A 19,934-nucleotide genomic window follows, 5' to 3' on the forward strand; every position below is an offset into this window, starting at 1 on the left:
GGGCTTGCTTGCTTGATTGCTTCTTCTGGAGCAGGGCAGAGTGATAGTGCTAAACTGCAGTTTGTAAGCAGTAAACTGGTTTTAAACTTTATTTCTCCCTTTGACTGATTTCGGTTTTTAGAGGTAATTTGCCCCAGGATTTCCTCTCCCTGGACTTACAAAAGCCTATTAAAAATTGTTAGTTTGAAATACAGCTTATTTGGAAATGATCATCATGTGGGATTAGTCTATCATGGTCCTGCCATTCAAGGTTATGCTATGGAGCAATTAAAAAGAATAAAATGGGGCTATATATGCTGCAATGGAAACACATTTCAGACCTAGAAATATGTAAAAAAAGAGAGAGAGACAGAGAGATGCCATAACAATACATACAGTGTGGCACCATGTGTACTAAAATAGAAACAAATCATACATGTGTGTATTTGTTAATGTACAAAAAATTTCTGGAAGGAGGATGAGAGACTCTTAGTAATGGTTGCCTACCTCTGGGGGTTGGGAGGAGGGTCTCTTACCTTCCTGTTCTGTCTGAATTTTGTAAGAGTGATTAGCTTATAAAAAGTAAAAACGAATTGCTTTTTAGGAAAAGCAATTTTTTTGTCTTGCCTCATATTGACAGTATACACTCAGTATACACTCAGTGGCTATAAAGCCTGTGTCAGCCTCAAGCTCACAAAGTAAGCACCCTGTTGCTTACTTAAGTGGTGCCCTCAACCCTCATGTGTTATAAAAAAAAATGTCACAACCAAGTAAGGGTGTGTCCAATCTAAAAAAATTATAGTGATACCTATATGTACATAGTGGTAGTCTAGGAAGGGAAAAAAGTTCTTTTCCAAGAATGTCTTTATGGAAGTAATATATGATGCAAGCCGTAATTTTAAAGGTAGATCACAAGTAGACCGGCAAACCTGTCCTTGGTATAAACACCTACCAAAAAATGTCAAATAAATGCATCAACAACCTGTAACATCCCTTCCTGTAGCTATTAAATAAGCAATTATGAGAGGACCCACTTTACAAAAATTTAAAAACCCTCCCCGCATGGAAGATTGATCATACATAGGTTGGATTAGGGCACAGCTTAGAATGAAAGTGTGTCTTCAAAAGTACCAGGCTCACTGGTCTTTCTCCCAAGCTGCGTTTGTACCAGGGGAGCAGTCAAAGTCCCACCTGAAAGCAGCATTGAGGGATCAGGTGACACAAAAGGCAGAGGAAAACTCCATGCCCCCACCTCCCTACTCACCCCAGACAGAGCAAACCAGGTACAGAAAATATGTGGAGATTTCAGTTACCTTTAGGGTATCATCAGATAATGTTCCTCTCAGTTCATGATTTTGAAAAAAGTTCTACAGGATTTTGAAAGTAGCATTTAAATGTATTAACATCATTGAAAATAAACTTTTCAGTGGGAAAGAATTCCCATTTTATGACAGGCATCTATGAAAAGATATCACTTGATTGATAGCTAACTTTTCAAGGTCATAGATTCCACAAAGAAAGTACCCTGTTGCTTACTTAAGTTAAAGTATATCACTCATGGTTACCATCTACTCAGCACATGCACTCTCTTTCCAGTCTTCACAATAACCCGAAAGTGGGTACCATTAGCCCCATTTTACAGATGAGAAAACTGAGACAAAGCAATAAAGCCTGCTCAAGTTCACTCAGCCACCCAGGGGTGCAGCCAGGACTTGCTCCAGTTCTTCCAGAGCTCAAGGGCCATTTCCTTTCCTGCCAGGGATGACTGAGTAAGGGATAGGGTTAATGCAGCCAATCCAGAGCAGAGCAATGACCTTGCAGTGGCCTGGCTAGACAGTGATCTGACCCAATCAGACTTCCTCTCTGAGAATAGCAGTGGCAAGCAGTGAGCTCACAATGTGCACAGTACAGGGGTCAGGACTATCTGAAGCTGTGCAGGCACAGAAGCTTCAGAGCAGAGGAAGAAGGGCTCAGGCTAAACACAGACACAGCTCACGAGTGTCCCAATCCCATCAATGCCAGAACATAAACGTAATGATCCCAGGGGACCTTGCTCCTAAGGTCACAGAGGTGCTTTTCCTGTCTCAAACCAGTCACCTGTGGACAACTGTTGTCTCCTCTCCCCTCCTGGGATAGCCATTCCCTTCCTCTGTGGTAACATATTTCTACCTGGTCCAGTGGGGCCAAGGGCCTCACTAATGAACCTCACTTCTTGGCTGTCCTGGCATTTGGAGGCAGGGGGCTAACTGATCATTTCCAGCACAACTCAGCAATGATTTACCATTTCTGACAATTCTGTAAGTTGACAGGGCCTAGCTGCATGGTTCTTGTGTTCCATGTGGTCTCTACTGGCTCTCAGCTGGGGCTGGTACATCCAAGATGGCTTCATGCAGATGACTAGTTCGAGTAGCTGGAATAGTTGGGGACTGACTAGATTTCTTTGCATATGATTGTTCAAGCCTCATGGCATCTGGATCCCAAGAGGGTAAAACAGAAGCAGCAAGTCTTAGGAAGGCCATCCAATGTGTTCTATTAGTCAAAGCAAGTCACAGGGGCAGCCCCATTTCAAAAAGAGAAACAGACTCCACTCCTTGATAGGAAGTGACATGAGCATATAAGAATTACTGGCAGCCCTCTTTGCAGACAATCTACCACAAAATTTAACTGAACTTGTCAAATCTTACTCAGGTATTTTAGGTGCCCTTCTGCCCTTCTCTCATACCTCCTTGTTCCTGCCTAGAATGTGGATGTTATGACTGGAACTTCAGTAGTCATCTTGCAACCATGAGGCAACCTGGAAGAAAGAAGCTACACACTAAGGATAGCAGTAATAAGGAGATTAGGTTCCTGGTGAGATAAAGAATCTGCTATACCAGCCAAGGACTGCCTACTTCCAGAGCACTCACTGATTAAAAAAGAAAAAAACCTCTATCTTACTTAAGCAACAGTTACTTGTTTTTTCCAGTGGGTGCAGGCTCAAATGTGAACAACTGAATCACATAGCCCACAATACAACACTTGCTGTTTTTTAAAAAATATAACTAATAGTACATAGCTGACTAATTGCTAAATTCCATTAAACTCATATCAAATATACTAAAGCAAGATTCAAGGTAAAAGTTTACTGATAAGTACTTTGCCTCTAAGGTACTAGGAGTCATTCCCTGCGGGTTTATGAGAAAATGTTAAGAGGCTCCTTAATACTTCATAAAAACACTGCCTGAGAAAATCATTTTTAACCTCTTTCAGCCAAAACTAAGCTTGAGGGTCTGTTCTGAAAAATCCCAACACTTAGAAAGGAATAATACGTGAAGTTCAAGTGCAGTCACCATATCCTCTCCCACCCCATACCCCTAATTTCTCATTTCCTATTCAGTCAACAATCCATCTCCATTGCCATGTCTGATTCATGGAAATGTAACCTGACTTTTCTTACCCCTTCCACATTTTTTAAACACCAAATGAACAGGCAAGGTTTAAAACACAAGAATAGGATTTCTTTCTTTCTTTTTTTAACAGATGTGCATAGGAGGACCCTAGGGCTGGTAAATTGAGAAATGGGAAGGACTAGTCAGGTATTGAAGGCCTGACTGGGGCACACAGATTTGGGTCTGCAACAACTAACAGCCCCTCAGCCATCAAATACAAGAACAGAAGAAATAGCAGCCTGGTAGCATAATACATTTCTTTTGAAAAGTATCTGAACTTGGTTATGCTATCATTTCTCTCATTTTCATATACAGTTTTGCCAATCTCATGTAAGGTTCCCCTCTTGGCCCCGCAAATAAAGTTTTATTTGACTTTTGCATATGTTTCAAATTATTGGAATTTTTATATTCCTTTCTATTCTAAACTAGTAGTTAGCTATCTAAAACAAAGGGACACATTCTTGAAATATGTTTAAATAAAGAGTACTACTGCGGCCATATACAATATTATTGAGACTTGTAGTAACAATTTGTTGTGTTTTGCAATACTGTAATCCTAAAGTCTAATTACTTACGTCTAAATGCTTTTATAGGAGGATTCCTCTTTGAATGTTCATCAGGGTACAGAAAATTACAGCAACTTGCAATTTATCTCATAATCCAGTTAAATGTTTGTATCTTATCATTTGATCATTTGTTCAACACACACACACACACACAAAACTTGTTGCCAGCACTTTGCTTACGATTTCATTGCTAACATGATAATCCCAGTGACGACCATGGATTCTTAACCAATGACCTCCTCTGATTCCACGGAGTTACTCAGTGTCATGCCCCAGACACATGTCAACAGTCCTCTTGGCGCTAACTCGTGCACGTACTGAACTGAAATTGTTTTACTTCCCATATCTTTGCTTCTTGTCTTTCTGTTCTTTCCCGTTTCCATTGACTTTCAATCTTAAAGCACCCGAAAGCGGTGGCTGTTTATTCCCGTCTGAGCCCATTTACCCACACGGTTAACTCAAAACTCCGGGGCACAGACCCAGGCTCTACCACTGGTTACAGAATAAACAGTTTAGCCAAGGTCCTTGAGGGAATGATTAATGCTCAGCACTAATAAAACAGCCACTCCCCCACCCCTCCCACACGCCTCATCTCATTAGCATTACTTATTTTTAAGGCTACCACCGTGACCTCACTTGGTAGAAGGTCCTTTCAGAAATCCTGACCGCAGCCCTGGAAGACACGATCGTGCCCAGGCCCGAGTTCTGAGCCGGCTGCGCTCTCCGTTTCAGCCCATTTCACCCACTGACTGCCTGAGTCTTGGGCCCCGGCTCTGAACGAGACGCTGGGGTCGCTGGACGCGGGCTCTCCTGGATGCGTCGCGGACCCGGGCGCGGGCTCGCCTGGTCACTCGCCGACACGGGCGTACGCTCACCTGGGTCGCATTCGGACTCGGGCGCGGGTCACCTGGTCCCGCGGAGCCGCGCCGGCCGCCCCTGGGTTCCCCTCCGGGCCCCGCCGCAGCGGCCGCAACCCCGCCTGCCCCGCCGAGCTGCCAGCAGGGAGTCCCAGCCAAGTTCCCCCGCGGGCCTGGAAAAAGACGGCTGCTAGGAAGACGTACACCCTATTTCGCGGGGTCTTTCCGTACCAAGGGACCGCTCTAGACCAGTTCCCTCGTTACAGCCACCCGGAGCTCCCCGGCTCTTCCCTTTCCCTCCGGTTGGGGAATTAACGGTGAGGCGCCGGGATGCATCGGAAACAGAAAGAACACGACTTTCCCCCTGCTGGTGACTGTGAGGAACTGTATGTGGCGGAACAAGCCTTCAAGTCAGGTTTCCTTTCCTAGCAGCCAAGGTTGGGGGTCTCTCCTCTCTATATCGAAAAATTTTGAACACTCCCTTTTATTCATTTTGTTATCTTTTAAGTGCCATATTACGAGAAGGCAACTCATTTATAACTTTCATGTTAATGAAAATGAGAAAAATGAAGACGTACATAACCACATTAAAAAATTATTATGGAAATTTACAAACATAAAAGGCAGAAAAGTATAATGAGGTTCCAGCTTTTGGTAACAGTGGACTAATCTTCCTACAGATAGCAAATATAGTATCTGAGCAAACTTTTTTTTTAATTTAGCTTTTTAGGACAGTGAAGGATTTTATTAATATTTTTATTTACAAATTTTTTACTAAGCTATTATTGATACAAACTCTTATGAAGGTTTCACATGAAAGACAATGTGTTTACTACATTCATCCATATTATCGTGTCGCCCCCATACACCATTGCAGTCACTGTCCATCAGTGTAGTAAGATGCCACAGAGTCACTACTTGTCTTCTCTGTGCTACACTGTCTTCCCCATGATGCCCCCAACACCGTGTGTACTAATCATAATACCTCTTAATCCCCTTCTCTCTCCCTCTGCACCCGCCCTCCCAAACCCCTCTCCTTTGGTAACTGCTAGTTCATTCTTGGAGTCTGTGAGTCTGATGCTGTTTTGTTCCTTTAGTTTTGCTTTGTTGTTATACTCCACAAATGAGGGAAATCATTTGGTACTTACCTTTCTCTGCCTGGCCTATTTCACAGAGCATAATACCCTCTAGCTCCATCCATGTTGTTGCAAATGGTAGGATTTGTTTCTTTCTTATGGCTGAATAATATTCCATTGTAATATATGTACCACATCTTCTTTATCCATTCATCTACTGATGGACACTTAGGTTGCTTCCCTATCTTGGCTATTGAAAATAGTGCTACAATAAACATAGGGGTTCATATGTCTTTTTGAATCTGAGAACTTGTATTCTTTGGGTAAATTCCTAGGAGTGGAATTCCTGGGTCAAATGGTATTTCTACCTTTAGTTTCTTGGGGAACCTCTATATTGCTTTCCACAATGGTTAAACTGATTCACATTTCTGCCAGCAGTGTAGGAGGATTCCCCATTCTCCGAATCCTCCCCAGCACTTGTTGTTCCTAGTCTTTTCGATGATGGCCAGCCTAACTGGTGTGAGGTGATATCTCATTGTGGTTTTACTTTGGATTTCCCTGATAATTGGCAATGTGGAGCATCTTTTCATGTGCCTGTTGGACATCTGAATTTCTTCTTTGGAGAACTGTCTCTTCATATCCTCCACCCAATTAAAAATTGGGTTATTTGCTTTTTGGTTGTTGAGGCATGTGAGTTCTTCATATATTTTGGATGTTAACCCCTTGTCAGATATGTCATTTACAAATATATTCTCCCATACTGTAGGATGTCTTTTTGTTCTGCTGATGGTGTCCTTTGCTGTACAGAACCTTTTTAGCTTGATATAGTCCCATTTGTTCATTTTTGCTTTTGTTTTCCTTGCTCAAGGAAACGCATTCAGGAAAAAGTTGCTCATGTTTACATTCAGGCGATTTTTGCCTATGTTGTCTTCTAAAAGTTTTATGGTTTGAAGGCTTACATTCAGGTCTTTGATCCATTTCGAGTTTACTTTTGTGTATGGGGTTAGACAATAATCCAGTTTCATTCTCTTGCATGTAGCTGTCCAGTTTTGCCAACACTGGTTGTTGAAGAGGCTGTCATTTCCCCATTGTATGTCCAATGAGCAAACATTTTTAAAAAATTATTTAAAGGCCTTGGAGATTGACCCAAAGAAGGCAGGAACTGGAGAGACCACTCTTGAAAGACGAATGGAAATTGTTGAGATTTGTGAGTTTGTGGCTTTTTACTTGAGGGCAATCCATAATCCATGAGCAGCTCCAACTGCAGAGACCCACAGCCTGGCTGGCTTGAAGGGGACAGAATACCGAGCTTGAAGCTAGTAGAATTGGAAAATTAGGGGAGTGATCCAGGGAGGAATCCACGGTGAGGATGAACCCTTAAATATGAGTTGTGTTAGTTTTCTATTGCTTCCATACAAATTGCCACAGCTTAGCAGCTTAAAAAAACAGAGACTTTTTATCTTACAGCTCTGGAGGTCAGACAAAAGTCCTGTACAGTCTGTCTGGACCAAAATCAACATGTTGACAGGCTGTGTTCCTTTCTAGAGGCTGTAGGGAAGAATCCATCTCCTACCTTCTTGCTGGCTCTCAGCTGAGGGTCATTCTCAGCTCCTACAGGCCACTGCTGTATTTCATGACTTGAGGCTTCCTCCCTTCATCTTTAAAGCCCACAACTTTGGGTTGAATCCCTTTTATGCTTTAAATCTGTCCTCTTTATTCTGTCTCACCTTTCTGACACAGGCTTGGAAAGGTTCTCTGCTTTTAAGAATTAGATGGGGCCCACCCAGATTATCCAGAAAAACCTAATCGTATCTGCAAAATTCCTCTTGCCCTATATAGTAATATATTCACAGATTCTGAAAATTAGGATATGGTCATTTTAAAGGAGCCATTATACTGCCTACCAGAGTCTGCCCTCTGACCCCTCGCACCCTGATATAAATATTATATTAAATATAAATATATTAGGCATTCCAATTAAATGACAGAGATTATCAGACTGCATCAAAAACAAAACAAAAATTAGACCAAAATGGCATATTATGTACAAAAAAATTTTTTTAAGGACCTTAACTACAAAGTACTTGAGAATAAAAGAGAAAGAAAAGAAATCTGAAGTGGCCAACAAGAATATAAGATGTTCAACATCACTAATCATTACAGAAACGCAAATCAAAATCACAAGATATCATCTCACATCCATTAAGATGGTCTCTATTTAAAAAAAAAAAACAGACAAGAACAAATGTTGATGAGGATGTGGAGAAATTGGTGTGCTTGTGCCCTGTTAGTAGGTTTATAAAATGGTGCAACCTCTATGGAAAACAATATGGAGGTGCCTCGAAAAATTACAAATACAAATACCATATGATCCAGCAGTCCCACTGGGTATTTAAAAGATTTAATGCAGAATCTCAGGGTGATATTTGAATACCCATGGCTATGGCAGCATTATTCAAAGTAACCAAAAAGTGGAAAACAAATGTCTATTGACAAACAAATGGATAAAGAAAATCTGGCATATAATGGAATATTATGCAGCCTTTAAGAAAGGAAATCTTTCCTATTATGCATTCTTTTGAAAAAAGGAAATATAAGCTACCACATGCATGAACCTCAAGGGAAATATGCTAAGTGAAATAAGACAGTCACAAAAGGACAAATATTGTATGATTCCACTCATGTAAAGTATCTAAAAGAGTCAAAAATCATAGAAACATAGTAGAAAGGTGGTTTCCAAAGGCTAGGAACAGATAGGAGGGGAAACCAGCATTTAAATGGGTATAGATTTTTAGTTTTACAAGATAAAACAGTTCTAGAGATCTGTAGCATAACAATGTGAATGTACTTAACACTACTGAACTGTACACTTAATAATGGTTGAGATAATATTATAACATCTTTGTATGGTGACAGACACTTATGATGAGCATTTAGTAAGGTATACAATTGTATACAATATACAATTGATGAATCATTAAGTTGTTCATCTGAAACAATATAATATTGCATATAAGCTATATTTCAAAAATAAAAAATGAAATGTTAAATTTAATGTTATGTTTTTTACCACAATAAAAAAAGAAATCTGAAGTGCTATATTACTATTTGACAAACAGACATTAAGACAGAATATTATTAGAGATAGAAAAGGAAATTTCATAATGATAAAAGGTCAATACATCATAAAAACATAATTATAAGTGTTTATGGGCCTAATATCAGAGCCTCAAAATATCTTAAGAAAAACTAACAACTAAAAGGAGAAATAAGCAAATCCACAATCACAGTGAAAGATTTTAGACCCTCCTCCTGATAACATAGAACTAGACACACGAAAAAATCAATAAATACATAGCATAGCTAAAACACTATAATCCAGGGGTTGGGGAACTATTGATTTGGTCTATGGGCCAAATCCAACAAATAAAATTTCACTGGAAAACAGCCATACCCATACCCATTTGTTTAGGTATTGTCTATGGCTATTTGTGGCTGCTTTCAAAAATTGAGTGGATGTCACAGAGACCATAAGGCTTGGAATTGTTTTTTGACATAGATGGTAGAGAAATTCAGTGGGGAAAGGCAAGTTTTTTCAACAAATGGTGCTTGAACTACTGACACCCCTATCTCACAGCACACAAAAATTAATTTGAGTTGTCTCAAAGACCTAAATATAAACTAAATTATTAAACTTTTAGAAGAAAATAGAAGAACATCTCATCTTGGGATAGGTGAGCAATAACCAGAAAAGAAAAATTAATAAATTAGATTTCATCAAAATAAAAACTTCTGCTCATCAAAAACACCATTAAGAAAATGGATAATCAAGCCATAGATTTTTTTAAATTGAGGTATAATTGACACATAACATTATATTAGTTTCAAGTATATATATATATGTGTATATATATATATATACATATATATATATATGTATATATGTATTTAGATAGCTCATCCACTAGAATGAGCAGGACATGTTGAGTCACAGGGAAAATGCCAATGTGGCAGGAGCAGTGTGAGGGTGGGCAGGTAAGACTGAGGTGAGGCAGTAACCAGCCACACAGGGCCCTCAGGAGCATGGCCATGTCCCAAGTGCAATGAGGAGCCTGGAGAGGACTCTGAGCTAGGATGCTCCATGTTCCCCAAAATGACTTACATTTTATGAAGACCACTTTGTCTGCCCTGTGAAGAATGGACCGGGATCGAAGAAGTAGGAAAATAATACTGGGGCCCATGGCAGGGGTACAGACAAAAGAAGAGGGTGGCCAAGGTGTGAGGAGACGTGGGCAGAATTATAACTTGCTTCTGGCAGGGAGCCTGCAGGCCCTGGGGGCAGACTAGCTACAAGGGGTAGAAAGAGGGAGCAGCAATGCACTTGGTGGGGGAAATCAAGGGTGCTATTTGGGCTCCAGTGCATCTGAAAAGGCAAGTTGTGATGCAAGGAGAGATGCTGAGAAAGCATCTGGATATGAGAGGGTGGTTGCTGCTCAGAGGGGAGAGAAGAGGAACAGCTGAAGGAAGGTGGCTGGGAGGCAGGGGCAGTACATGTGCATGCCCATATACTGCACTTCTTCTCTTTTCTGCTTATTGGCTAGTGAAATAGACAAAACAATCTAGAAACAGATGCAACAATATTAAAAAATATTTATGACAAATTGGTATTTCACCTATGTCATGGGGTTGCAAGGATAACATGAATTAATATAAGTAACATGCTTAGAAAAGTAAGTAGCACATGCTCAATGTTCACTGCATTTTTTTTAACTTCAATTCCACTAGAAAAAGACTAGTTTACCAAGTGAGGGATCTTTGCCTAACTTGCTATCCATCTGGAAAAAAGTCTCTTAGAATCTCTACCTTACACTTAAGTAAAAATACACTTCATATTGATTAAAGATGTGCATGGACATTAAGATTTGGGATTTTATTGTACCTCAATATAAAAAAATTTATAATGGTTTTAAAAATGTGCATGGAAGAAATCAAACTAGGGAAGTATGAGAAAAATATTTGGAAGAATAGTCAATTGTCTAGCCTCAATCTAAATGAGGTCTTTTTTACACTGCAGAAAACCCAGACTCAATGATGAAAGAGTTTGACCACGTACAAAATCCTACAAGGCAAAAATGCTATAAACCATGGCAAAGATAAATAAGGGGAAAGAAAATATTGCATTATATGTGACAAGGATGAATTTCCCCGAAATACAAAGATCTCTTAGAAAAACTGATAAACAACCCAACAGAAGATTATCTTCAAGAGAGAAAATACAGAGCATCAAGAAACGTATGAAAAGAGGCTTTATCTCATCAGTATTTAGGTGAACCAATGACCTTCACCTTTTCACACATCCAGTTTGACCCAGCTTTCTCAGACATTGATGCAGAGAGTGTGAACTGCTGTTTTTGTATGATCTGGTAAATAAAAATGTGCATGTCATTCCATTCAGTAATTTCTCTTTTAGGCTTTCAGAGAAAAGAAATAAAAAGCAGCAGTATATACAAGACTTTGGCTGCTGCACTGTTTGAACTAGCAAAGCAGTGACAAAAATGTGAATATCCATTAATAGGAAAATAATTAGATAAATTATTGTTCATTACATTTTTAATACTGTCAGCTATTAAAAAGCATGTGTGAGACTATATATACTGACCTGAAAAGATGTTTGCAGTCTGTTGTTAAGTAAAAAGCCAAGTTATGTAGTAGACACTAACTCCTATTTTGTTTTTGTTTTTTTGTTGTGTGTTTGGTAGTGGTGGTGAGTGGTGATGCTACACATTCACAAATGTACTTACATGTGTAAGGACACAGGAGAAGATACTCAATTGCTAATGCTGACCACCTCAGAGAAGCAGGATGGAAAGGTGGAAAGAGCAGGCATAACAACTTTTCTTTTGAAAAATTAAAATGTCTACATAAATGTAAATACGTACCTTCTCTACAAACCTTGGTAATGCTTTAAGGATAAGTAAGGTTCTAATACCCACAATATTTTTTTAAATTTATTCTCTTATGGCTCAACAACAAAAGACAGACAACCCAATTTAAAGATGGGCAAAGGACTCGGAACAGATATTTCTCCAAAGAAGGTATACAAATTGTCAGTAAACACATGAAAAGATGTTCAACGTCATTACTCATTAGGAAACACAAATCAAAACCACAATAAGATGCCACTTCACACTCACTAGGATGGCTAGAATTTTTTAAAAAACTGAAAATGAGTGTTGGTGAGGATGTGGAGAAACTGAAACTCTTGTTAAACATGGAATTGCCATATGACCCACAATTTCACTCCTAGGTATTTATCCAAAAGAACAGAGAACAGGTGCTGAAACAAATACACGTTCATGATCATAACAGCACTATTCACAATAGCCAAAAGAAACAACTCAAGTGTTCATCAAGGAATGAATGGGTAAACATATACATATGGTATATACTTGCAATATTGTATTATTCGCCATAAAAACGGATGAAGTGGAAGAAGCCGGACACAAAGGACCGTATGTATGTTTCCAGTTATATGATGTGTCCAGAAAGCAGACTAGTGGTTGGGAAGGGAGAATGGGGAACTGCTAAATGCGTATGGGGTTTCCTTTAAAGTGATAGAAATGTTTCAGAACTAGGTAACAGTGGTGTCTGCGCAACACTGTAAATTTATTCAAAGCCACTAAATCATTCACCTTAAAATGGTTAAGCTGTATGAATTTTTCAGTTAAAAACGGGGGTCGAGGGGAGATAAGCTCGCGTGTGCAAGTGCGGAGAGCAGGATGGGCTGGAGTCTCTCATCCCAGAGCCAAGTCAATAGCCCAGACTCGTGAATCTAGAAGAGAAGTGGGCTGAGAAAGTGGTATCAAAGAGGAGGCTATCTGGAGAAAAAGACAGAAAGGTGGGCGGGACACTCGGTTCCTGACCTCGCCACCCTGGCCAGGTCAATCTGCTTCTGCCGGCTCCGATCTGAAGCCGATCCGCGCAGGCCCGCAGGGACGTGGTCGGGGCCCTGGGCAGACCCTGGGACCGGGAGAAGGTCGGCCGGCGAGCCGGACCCGACGAGCAGGACACCGGAACTTCTCGGCCGCGGGCCCCTGTTCCCGGAGGGAGCTTGGGTCCTGACGTCAAGGTCCGCCACGCTGCGAAGCCGGCTTCCGGAGTCTCATTTCGTCGGCGGGTCTCGGTGGCGTGCGAGCGGCGGTGGAGATGAGGCAGAAGCACTACCTTGAGGCTGCGGCGTGGAAGTTACACGCTAGTTGCCCGAGTGAGGCCCGCTATCTCCTGTAAGGGAGGCGCGGGAGGGGAGGCGGGCGGCGGGCGGCGAGGGGGTGTTCCGTCGCCCCTCACGAGCCTCTTCTCTTTTACAGCTGGGCCTGCAGTTCGTCGCAAGGTAGGACGATGCCGGTCGGCCGCGGCTCAGGCTCTCGTGGCCCTGCTGCCCTCCGTCCGCACAGCGCTCTGAATGACCCCAAAGAGAAATCTGATCGACCTGTTGCTCTCATAAGTCTCCCTGAGGCTTCTGGGTTTCACGACAAATCCAAATTCCTTTATACGCCGTACCTTGCCTGACCTATTAGCGGCATTTGGCACATTGATGAATCTTTTCGAAATAGTTCCTCACTGGGCTTCCGGTTCATCACACAGTTCGCCTCCTACCTCTTTAGCCAGTACTTCTCCATCTGCTTTCCTGGCGCCTCCTCATTTCTTCAACCTCTATAAATGTTGGAATGTCCCAGTACTCAGCCCCTTGGACCTCTTTTTTACTACATTGACTTTCATGGTGACATTTTTCATCCAGTTTCATGGCTTTTCAATTCTGTATACTGGGGACTTCCAAATTTATATCTCCAGCCCAGGCTTTTCCCCGAATTTTAGACTCAGTTCCAGATGCCTCTTTGACAGCTTCTTTTCAGTCTCTGTTAGGCCCAAACCTCAGCTTATCCCAACATGGTGCTCCTTCAGTTTTTCCCATTTCAGAAAATAACTCCATCTTTATTTTGCTCCCAAACCTTGGGGTCATTCTTGACTCTGTAACAGCCTTCCTCACCAACCCAATTTGCCAGCAAACTCTGCTGGCTTTAAAATATATAAAAAATCTAGCCACTTCTCACCATATCCATTTTACTACCCTGAGCCAAGCCATCAATCTAATCTCTCCTACAGTAACGCCAGCAGCTCCCATGCATATCCACAGTTCCATTCTCAATCCAGCAAAGTAAGCCTGATAAACCCAAGCTAGATCATGTCACTTCTCTGCTACAAACTCTTAAGTGACTTCCCATCTCAGTAAAACTGAAACTCTTTTGAAAGGACCACATCATGAGCCCACATTACCTCTCTGACCTGCTCTCCCTTTTGTCCACTTAACTGCGACCAACTACTCGGCCTCCTTACTGTTTCTTGTCCTTTGCTTCTGCCCTTCCTTCTGCCTGGAACTCTTACCTCATGTATCTGTTTGGATTCTTCCCTCATTTCCTTCTGGTCTCTGTAGATGTCACTCTACAAAGCCTTCCCTGGCTACCTATTGAAGATTACAGCAGCTTCATTGCCTCTCCCTATTCCTCTTTCCTGTCTTACTTTTTTCTTCCCAGCACTTAACGTCTGGTGGTGGTACCTCTTGAATTGTCCTTTGTTCACCGATGTATCTCTTGCACCCAGAACAGTGCCTCAGTAACAGTTGCTTAATAAATATGAGTGAATTTTACATTTGGCAGAGCTAAGTTAACAAGCATGATTCTTAGTTTTTGTAGTGCTGTTGTACCCCTAGTACTGCACAGTGCTCACCAGCAAATATTCATTGAATAGGTGGTGTGCCACCTTTTCAGCTGCATTACCCTCACCTTTTCCTAACTAAATAGTCTTGCTTTTTCACTGTACTTCTGCCTGAAAGTCCTTTACTAATAATGGATTATTATTATTATAATGGATGGTATCTCTAAATACAGATAGGATTTATAGTTATCTATGATGACCTTTGTCAGGCCTCCTCTTTGAAGTGTTTATGGCTGGTCCACACAGAGTTTAGTAATTTCCAGGGCATGTTAATCATATTCTGTTATGCTTCTCACCAGTCACCATTTGCTTTGGGCTTTCCTAGAATGTGAGTATTTTAAAGATAGCGACTCTTTCACTACCTATTTGTGTCTCCACGGTCTAGCATGGTAGACGGTCAGTGAATGCTTTCTTGATTGCATAAAGGGTCTGGGGCAAGTCTATTACCCTGCTACCTTGTACTGAGGCAGGTCTGCTGTCATGTTACCTCGTACCGAGAAAGCTACCTTGCAAACATAGCTAAGGCCACAAACACAAAATTATGCTGTTAAAAAAAAATCATAATTTGTTATTTTGTGATAAATGTGTTTGTAAAATTGGTGAGACATACAGCTTTTTTTTTATTTAGTAGCAAGTAATGAGCACTGTAGCACAGAGTGGGGACTTAACCTATCTCTTGCTAAAAGGAGTGAATGTACAATATTTACAAAATATCACCAATTTATCTTTTTGTAAGACCTCATATTTTTTGAGTTTGCTTAAGAAGAATGTGTAGCTGTCTTATTAAATAATATACCTTTCCACATTTATAATGTGGCAGTTTGAGGTTAACAAAATATTCTGGTTTGCTGAATTATGAGTTTCATTTGTATCATTTTAGACCATAAAAGCACTTTTGAAGGAACATGTCCATACTGTTTCCAATTGCTGGTTCTGGATAACTCTAGAGTCCGCCTCAAACCCAAGCCCAAACTGACACCCAAAATACAGAAACTTCTTAACCAAGAAGCAAGAAATTATACACTCAGTTTTAAAGAAGCAAAAATTGTGAGAAAGTACAAAGAATCCAGAAGTCTATTGGTAAGATTTCAATTCTAGTATGTATAAATAAACTAGAATTTTCTTTAATTAAAACGAGGTTAAGAATCAGCCTGAGTATAACTCATAGTAGTATATTTAGATTGTCAGAATATACACATCAATGTTTTTTCTAGTGAAAAATATACAGCTTTCATAAAAAATGCTTATTTTTGTTTCTCATGATTACCTAAAATCAAACATAAAAAGCTCTAAATTGTTTTCAGATCTCATTGTTGAGCACAATTATTTTCACAAATTTGAGGATAGCTTGAGCTGGCCAATGTGACTTCACCTCAACTACAGTTACCACGAAATTATTTTTATAGTTAACAATCCTTTTCAAACAGCAGTACTTTATCTGTTAGGTGCCAGTCTCACTTCAGTCATTTCCCAACCCCCATCCCCACATCAGAGTATGTATTTAAATTTATATAAAACAAAGATAAGTGCATCTTATGTTCATTAGTAAACATTTACTGAGGGTCTCTCTCTTAGGCCAAAGAACTCTAAATATTGGGGAAAGAAGATGGAATAAAACAACCAAAATAAAATTCCTTATGGTTTACTAAATAAAGACCGGTATTAGATGTATTTTGTCTGCATGTTCTATGTTAACATTTATCAACTATTTGAGTGCCTGCTTATTACCAGGTACTGTGCTGGGCACTGAACATTATGATAGCTTATGTCTGGCCCAACACTACGATCAGTAATAACTTGGATCAGAACTGTCATATTTAAGAGATTACCAGTATTAGATGGGTAAGTGTGTTTTACTTTGTCGTAAAATTAACTTTATATCCAGCCTCTTCAAAAAATACAAAGCAACTTACATGGACCTTTGATATATGCAGATCATCCATTTGCAGTTTCATTTCATGAACATCATAGTCACTCTCAATTAAGCTAGTTTGTATTAATTTTGTTGATGTCTGGGGTGAATCCTATGCCTTGTCAGTCAGACAATGTATAAGAAAGGCATATTGCTATAAAATAGACCATTTCTTGAAAAATGGATCCTGAAAAGGTTAACTTCTAGAGCTAATGAACTGAAGGGGTATGAGAATGTGAGAATTCATTTGAATGGTTTTAACATTCCTTTAGTGATTAAAGGTTTGAAAAGGTAACTTAAATTTTCAGTGATACCTTGACATGTTTTATTGGAAAAGGCTTGGAGTTCATCTGCAGAAAATGTTAAACGTCTATTGCTATTATAAAGAACATTGTTCAAGATGTTAAAAGGTATTATTCCCAATCTCCTCTCCGTTCCTCCCAGTCTTACACTGAGAAAGTAGAGACTTCATTATCTTTTAAAAAGGTGTTTTAAATTAAGTACAAATGTTTAGCCATTAACTTTTTATTGAAGATTTTCTCATTTCAAATTTGTATCTTGCCTGATTGCTATTGCTAGATTACAGGCTCCCCAAGGGCAGACCCTGTTTCTCACCTGTAGTACCTGGTGTAGTAGTCCCGACATATAAGAATTTAATGAACATGTACTTTATTGGATTAAATTATAAGAGAAATCAGACCCAATATTTCTTCTTTTGATTTTAGTTGATTACTTGTAAAACATGCAACAGAACAGTTAAGCATCATGGTAAAAGCAGAAGCTTTCTGTCAGCAATGAAGAGCCATCCTACCACTCCTACAAGTAAACTCAGCCTGAAGACACCAGAGAGAAAGACTCTAAATTCTGCAAACCTAAATCATGATACATCTGGTTCCAAAGGCAAGAGTCCAGTATTGATTTTCAGGTATCTTAATTCATTAAGCTTCTTGAATTGCCAGTGTCAGTTCTTGAGTATTTCTTTTAATTTTCTCTGTTTAATATGCACTCCCTAAATTTGCCATGCAGTTCAGGCTTTGGCCCTCCTTTCTCCTCTACTTCCATATCTTCCATCCTCCTCTCTGCATATGACTTCCAGGTATATTCCTGTACTTTAACCTTTCCCTGGGCATGTTCCCAGCTGCCTGATAAATGTATCTCTTCACCCCGTTACATGTCCCCACAGCTAACTACTCAAACCCAAATTCCTTATTCAGTGAAAGAACATGCCCTACTAGATATTCTAACATGAAATGGCCAGTACAGTTGACAACTCATACTCCTGTGGTACTTGTCCAGTCACCCATTTCTTTCTATCCTACTTTCATGGTGTTTGCATCTATTCTCTTTTTCTCCCTTCTGCTATTATCTGTTCAGGTCTTTATTCACCTTTTGCTGGGACTACAATAATAATTTCCTAAGTCTTCCTGCCTCAAATTTCAAACCCTCTGGTTTGGTATTTTCCTAAAACATAGCTCTGATGACAAGCACCTCCCTCTAGTATATGGATCAAGTGCTCCACTGTGGCTTTCCAGTCCCCTCATTATTTGGCCTCCACCTGCCTCCCCTGTCAGGAAAACTGAACCACTCGCAGCTTACTTTCCCACTTTTAACCTTTGTTCTTGTTATTTCCTCTATCAGAAATTCTGTGTAAATCTAACTAAATAGGAATTTGTCTAATGATACTACGTTAACTGGACATGTTTTATTTTTAATAATCCTCAATACTTTATTCAGTATGATAGTAAATTTAATTCTATAGAAACTGAAAAAAATTTTTGAACATTTTGTTACAAAAGAGAAACAGTATGGCAGTTTTTCAAACACAAAGCAAGGACTGAGTTATCTCTGCTTACTGAATTGAGTTTTTTATATTGGGTTTGGTGTTTATAAAATTGAGTAAAAATTAAAATTCCAAGCCCAGTTTTTTCCTATATTCTTCGTTTAATTATTTTGATTTTTGGCATGATAGGAACTAATCATAGAAGTTTCTACCTCACTGAATAAATGTAGATAAAAGAAAATTTGGCATACTTGACACAATTCACTGGCGTTTAGACTAGACTGTTTCTTGGATATATGTAGGAATGAGAAAGCACATTTATCATATAAATGGGGAGTCAGAGAGGGATTAGACTGACAGACCCCAAATAGGGTTCAGGGGAATGAACACAACTGGAAGGCATGAAATAGAATGAAGCATACACACATACCAGATGGGGAATTATTCAGTGGATATTTTTAAAGGAACTTCTGTGTCCCTGGCACTGTTAAAAAGTACTGGAATATGTAATTAGTAATACAAAGTGTCTGCCCTATGAAGCTTACATTCTAGAGGTGGAAGATGCAATGGAATGATACCTGCAAGTGTAGATTGAGATCCTTCACTTTTGGGAAAGGAAATGGACTTAAGCTGTTAAGAAGAAATATACTTTTAAAGTCCTTGATTAAAATTGTCATAGGTCTTGATGTCAGACTGAAAGAGAACTCAGACCACAGATGAGAAGAGTAGAAAATTATTTTAGTAGCAGTTATCTACAATAAGCAGGAAGCACACTTTTAAACTGTCATTTGTCAGTATACCTAATTGTAGTTTTATGTTTCTTTTCAGAACACCTATATCTGGACAGTCAACACCCACTTCCTCTTCAAAGAATGTGAGCAAAACAAAGAAACGCTTCTCTCAACTAAAAATGCTGCTTAGTCAGAGTGAATACCAAAAGAATCCAAAAGTGGACTTCAGAAATTTCTTATCTTCTTTGTAAGGGATGAACTATAAAAATAAGAAATGTTCGATGCAATTTCTGAAAACAAAGTCAGAAAATCGGCTTGTAAATACATGTTAACTAGGGTCCAAGAGCAAACTTTGTGACATTCTTCAGTGTTTACAGAGAAAATATCTCATTAGAATGAATAACTGAAACCTGCCTACGTCACAGGGTGGTTGTGAGGATTAGAAATATAAGAAAGGTCCTTGTAAGTAATAAAGATACATTGTGTAATCAGTTTTCATTATTTATGTCATTTTCTTTCACAAGGTAATTGAGATTATGAGAGAGTCTGTTCACTCCTTTCTAGGTATCTAGAGCCTTACTGCTAATTCAGAAAAAGGATCATGTGTCCTTGTTTTCCCACCACCATCTACATAACTGTGTATTAGTAAAATCTAAGCATTATTCCTATTTTGTATGCACAAGTAAATATATGGGACATTTTGGATTGTAGATGATTCAATCAAATACCAAATGTTCGTTTTACATTATTTACTGCTCCTATAATAAATATTTCACCATAAGTGGCATTTCATTAGCTCTGGTGAAGACATTTCTAGGTCTACAGTTTACATC

At 39.5% G+C, this 19,934-nt stretch overlaps 1 protein-coding gene across 2 annotated transcripts; it reads left to right on the top strand.

Annotated features, from left to right (window-relative positions):
• Positions 1-13,022: 13,022 nt before the first annotated feature.
• C6H18orf21 (chromosome 6 C18orf21 homolog) lies at positions 13,023-19,589 on the top strand. 2 transcript variants are annotated; one of them, XM_036931554.2, is made up of 5 exons: positions 13,044-13,189; positions 13,274-13,296; positions 15,559-15,758; positions 17,316-17,515; positions 19,199-19,589. In XM_036931554.2, exons 1-5 carry the CDS (start codon positions 13,113-13,115, stop codon positions 19,350-19,352), a joined length of 654 nt encoding a protein of 217 aa, XP_036787449.2. In that variant the 5' UTR covers positions 13,044-13,112; the 3' UTR covers positions 19,353-19,589. The 2 variants fall into 2 exon arrangements, with proteins under 2 accessions (XP_057360111.1, XP_036787449.2); XM_057504128.1 differs by lacking the exon at positions 17,316-17,515 and having other exon boundaries at positions 13,023-13,189.
• Positions 19,590-19,934: the final 345 nt, after the last annotated feature.

This window comes from Manis pentadactyla, chromosome 6 (assembly GCF_030020395.1).
Source record: "Manis pentadactyla isolate mManPen7 chromosome 6, mManPen7.hap1, whole genome shotgun sequence".
In the NCBI taxonomy this organism is placed as follows: Eukaryota; Metazoa; Chordata; class Mammalia; order Pholidota; family Manidae; genus Manis; species Manis pentadactyla.

Bases quoted from the DNA above. Each gene is read 5' to 3' on its own strand.
- C6H18orf21 (XM_036931554.2), top strand. From the start codon at position 13,113: ATGAGGCAGAAGCACTACCTTGAGGCTGCGGCGTGGAAGTTACACGCT. The intron at 13,190-13,273 runs GTAAGGGAGGCG...TCTCTTTTACAG, and splicing joins AGTGAGGCCCGCTATCTCCT to CTGGGCCTGCAGTTCGTCGC. The intron at 17,516-19,198 runs GTATCTTAATTC...GTTTCTTTTCAG, and splicing joins AGTCCAGTATTGATTTTCAG to AACACCTATATCTGGACAGT.